General features: G+C 51.1%; 1 protein-coding gene across 1 annotated transcript; it reads right to left on the minus strand.

Annotated features, from left to right (window-relative positions):
* Positions 1-383: 383 nt before the first annotated feature.
* Positions 384-2,571, minus strand: LOC118515247. The gene is made up of 2 exons (XM_036061930.1): positions 1,365-2,571; positions 384-1,303 (listed from the first exon to the last, which is right to left on the minus strand). Exons 1-2 carry the CDS (start codon positions 2,569-2,571, stop codon positions 384-386), a joined length of 2,127 nt encoding a protein of 708 aa, XP_035917823.1.
* Between the last annotated feature and the right edge of the window lie 2,168 nt (positions 2,572-4,739).

The raw sequence follows: 4,739 nt of genomic DNA on the forward strand, positions 1-4,739 counted from the left end.
GAATTGGCTAGAGATGCTGTCAGGTCCAATTGCTACACGAGGAATGTGTAGCTCCTGTAGATGGATCAATTGGTTGTGGAAGTTGATCCATTGTCCTTGAAGGTGATGCGGTAGTTCGTCGTCCCATCCCCAGGGATGTTGCTGGTCCGTCTGAAGAGTCCAGATACGTTGGAGGAATTGCTTCGCCATGGCTTTCACTGGGTCAACAATTCCCAAAGGATCGTAGATCCTGGCGATGCAAGAAAGGACCTTCCGCTTCGTTATTGGCCCAATAACGTAGGGCGCGTTGATTTTGAAACTCATGTTGTCGGAAGATGAGTCCCAAACTAAACCAAGAGTTGCCAGAACTCCTTCGGCTCCCGATTCAGCAGATGGAGTGGCTGCTAACTGCTGTTGGTCCACATGCTGTAGCACGGATGGCTTGTTGGAAGCCCATTTTCGTAGCTCGAACCCCGTCTTCGCGTACAATTCTGCCGTTTGTACTTGTAGGGATTCAGCCTCTGCCGGCGAATCACTTCCAGACACGAAATCATCCACGTAGAAGTCACAGGATCGCGCAGCTGCAGCGGATATTCCTTCCCATGATCTTCTACCGTTTGTTGTAATGATCGTACTGCCAGGAACGGTGCAGATGCTGTCCCATACGTCACGGTGTTGAGCTCATACTCCTCGATGGGCTCGTTTGGTGAATTCCGCCACAGGATGCGTTGCAGGGATCGATCGGTGGGATGTACCAAAACCTGCCGGTACATTTTAGCCACGTCTGCTGTGAGGGCAACAGCCCTTGTACGGAACCGCAGCAAAATGGAGGTAGCATCCTGTTGAATGGTCGGCCCGACCATTAACGTATCATTCAATGATACTCCCGTTGATGATTTGCTCGATGCGTCAAAGACGACACGGCACTTGGTAGTGGTGCTGTCGGCTTTGAAGACCGGATGAAGGTAGATAGAACGTCTCAGCGTCCATCGATGTGCTGCCACCTTGCTCATATGACCTAAGCGAAGGTACTCGTTCATGAAATCAACATAGGCTTGTTGAGTTTCCGGTTCTCTTTGAAGTCGTCGTTCTATTGCTAAGAACCTTCTTAGTGCGCTGGTCTTTGAGTCCCCAAGTTTGCCGATCATTTCGGCTTTCCGGGGAAGTCGAACCACGTATCGACCGTTGATGTCTGTGGTAGTTGTCGCTGTATAATGCTCCTCACACGCACGTTCTTCGTTGCTCCAGCTTGGTGTGCCGCTCACCTCTTCTAGTTCGAAGAATCTCTTCATCAAAGAGTCAAGCTCGTTGGTGTGCGTGACGACTGCACACATTGAAGATGACAATGGTTCCTCGATGATGGTGTTTTCCGCTGACAACCCAACCAAATTCGGTTTCTTGGAGCGTTGGCATGTTGTCACCCAACGATAGCCGTCCGGTCCTCAGGATCTCGTAGAAGAGTGATGCTCCCAGTATCAGGTCGATAGGCGCTGGGTTGTTGAACGACGGGTCAGCCAGAACACATGCTTCAGGAATACTCCAGTGGCTGATGTTGATGTACTGTCGTGGCATTTCCACCGTCAGTTTGGGAAGCACTAACATTTCCACCGTTGCATTGTAACTGGAGCATCGGGAATGAATGGTAGTAGTCACGGTGTGTCGCACGTTCGATCCTGCGCTGCCACCAATCCCTGACAAGGGAATGTTTACCAATTTGCGTGGTAAACATAGGAATTGGGCTAGCCTGCCAGTGATGAAGCTGGATTGTGCTCCGCTGTCCAGAAGAACACGTGCCGGATGGGTGACTCCTGCGCTGTCGGTGATGTTGAGCATTGCCGTCGAAAGCAACACAGTGGATGACACAACTGTGGTTAATGTTGTCGTAGCGGTTGTAGATTGTCTTCCAGTAACAGGTGATGGACCAGGTGTTACACGTGAGTTCTCCACATGAATCAACGTGTGATGCCTGCCCTTGCAGTGACGACACGACCATGGTGAGGGACATTTAGAAACTGCATGTCCGGTACCAAAACAGTTGAAGCAGCGGTTCAATGTTTTCAGCTTCTCGATCTTATCCGTAGTCGTCAGTATTAAAAACGTGGGGCACTTGTGTAATGGATGTTGCTGCTTACACAAAGCGCAACAGAGCTGCGGAGGGTTCGGAGTCGATGACACAAATGCCTTGGTGCTCGCTGGTTTTCCCGACGGTTGTCGTTGTTGAGGCTCCTTCGTTGCACAGCTTTCCAACACTTCCGTCTGCCGAGTGATGAACTCAAGAGTTTTGTACAGCTCAGGAAACTCTCCATGCTTTAACGAGCGTTCCCACAACTTCCGAGTTTCCGCATCTAGGCACGATGACAGAATGTGGGTGATGATGAGGTTGCTGGTTCCGTCGATGGGCTTCTCCATGAAGATGAGACCGTCAACATGCGCCTTACAAGTCTCGGCAAGGTGACGAAGATCCTTTGCAGACTCTCGGGGTAGCGCCTTGAGGTGTAACAACCCGGCGATGTGTTTGTCGACGATCAACCGGGGGTTCTCGAACCGCTGGACTAAGATCTCCCATACACTCTCGAAGTTGTTGCTGTTCATCATTGAGGCGTTGATTATGCGGCAGCCTTTCCTGTCAACGCCTTGTTCAAATGATGAAGTTTCACAGCATCAGACTCATTGGCTCGGCTCATGATGTCCTGGAACATAGCCTTGAACTTTGGCCACTGTTCGTAGCTACCGTCGAACGCAGGCATCGGGATGTGGAGACGGTGTTGCGGCATTACGAGTTGTGCTGCCACCGGCGGAGGCTTGACGTCCATGCTCTGAAGAGATGCCGCTTTCACCAAATATTCGGCCTGGAACACTTCGTCCTCAGCGATGTCCTTGTCCAAATCATACGGTAGCTGCTCGATGAGTTGATTCAGCAGTGTATGTTGTTCAGCCTTCAGCTCTTCCAGCATTTTGGATTGCACTTGTGCAAGTGTTGGATCGGTCTGCATGTTGATCAGCCTTTTATGCACGACCTTCAACTTGATGCGCAACACTTGCACTTGCATGGACACTTCTGGTTGCTGCATTACTGCAGTTTCTGCTCCCGATAACTCCACGGTGTCCATGTCCTTTGTCGACGCACGTGTCACTGGCATGACGTTTCACTGCACTAGCACTGATGACGAAAATACACACGATGCACAAACACCGATGACGAATTCGGAAACTGCTTGCAGTGCGGCTCCACCTGGTGGGCTGACGGTTGTAACCCCTCGCTGGATGAGCGCCGCTGTGGAACTAAATTCGTCAGATAGTTCATTCGATGACAATGGTGGTGCTGGATGAATGATGCGACAGCTGGAGGGTTGGCGATGTAACTTCCCTCGCTCTCTGCGCACCGATGTGGACCCAATCTGTCCGATTGGTCCGTCGTTGAAGATGGTGACGCCTGGAGGGTTGGCGTTTGTAGCTCCCTCGCTGGAACGAGCACCGTTGTGGAACTGATCCCTCGGATCGTTCCCTCGATGAAGATGGTGACGCCTGGAGGGTTGGCGTGTGTAGCTTCCCTCGCTCGACGAGCACCGATCTGTCGCAACAATTGCAGTTGGTGCTGGATGAGATGGCGGCAGCTGGAGGGTTGGCGTTGGAGCTTCCCTCGCTCTCTGCGCACCGCTGTAGAGCGAATCCGTTCCGATTGCTCTCTCGATGACGATGGTGACGCCTGGAGGTTGGCGTTTGTAGCTCCCTCGCTGGACGAAGCACCGATCTGCTCACAAGATGGCGCAAATGGAGGACTGGCGTTGGAGCTTTCCTCGCTCGCTGCTCACCGATGTGGACCCAATCCGTCCGATTGGTTCGTGTAGACCGGCTGCTCACTGCACACTGAACACCGCGTTTACTGTGATCAAGCTCGATCGCGGACTGAGACGCGGCGATTCGCGAACTGGCACTCGCGTTGATCCGGTTCGAGGACCAAAATGTAGGGTACGGCCTACTCCGGGAGGGGGAAGGAAAAGATAGACAGTACAGGCTTTGGTGGTGGTGGACCGGTACCGGGAGAGAATCAGCAGCGACCGTTGGACACTGCCGAACAGATCCACTGCTGGGGAAGGAATGGCACGAGTTGATGGTGAAACCAAGCAGGCCTCGTGCCAAGGGGGGAAAGGAATGGTGAGAACCGTTGGACAATGCCGAACTGGTCACACACAGGAGTGGAAGGGAATGATGAAGACCGTTGGACAATGCCGAACAGGTCAACACAGAAGGGAAGGAGAAGGAAGATGTAGCTCGAGCTCAAGGTGCGGGTCGGAGAGCGCTAGAGAGTGTCCAATGTTGGTTGCCCGTCAAGGACCTTCAGAGGATTCTTTAGCTGGACTACCTTGGATGCGAAATAAATTTCAACTCCTAAAGCTCTTTGCCGTTTGTCTCCGTCTCCCCTGAATCGCATTTTATTTTCACATAGTCGCTCGAAGCAGCCGTGCTGTACTAGCGATGTTTAATAAATTACATTCAGGTTCTTTATGGTTCCCTAATCGCACCATAGATGGCGCGACTCGTGTTTAAACAACACCGGTGTAATGCGGCGGTCTAACTTTAGGCGCGTTAAATCTCGAACATGTTAAAATTGTTAAATTTGTGAAAAATAGCACTTTTTCAATGTATTTTAGCCTGAAAAGTGTCTTATTTTTCGTGTTAAAACTGTTAAAATTGTGAAAAATAGCACTTTTTCAATGTATTAAGCCTGAAAGTGTCTTATTTTACATGTAAATACTTGT

The sequence above is a fragment of the Anopheles stephensi genome, unplaced genomic scaffold (assembly GCF_013141755.1).
Source record: "Anopheles stephensi strain Indian unplaced genomic scaffold, UCI_ANSTEP_V1.0 ucontig113, whole genome shotgun sequence".
NCBI classification, from domain to species: Eukaryota; Metazoa; Arthropoda; class Insecta; order Diptera; family Culicidae; genus Anopheles; species Anopheles stephensi.

Excerpts from the sequence above, each read along its gene's own strand:
- LOC118515247 (XM_036061930.1), bottom strand. The coding sequence starts at position 2,571 with ATGAACAGCAACAACTTCGAGAGTGTATGGGAGATCTTAGTCCAGCGG. Across the intron at positions 1,304-1,364 it reads GCTCCAAGAAACCGAATTTG|TCGTCACGCACACCAACGAG; the intron begins GTTGGGTTGTCA and ends CAATGTGTGCAG.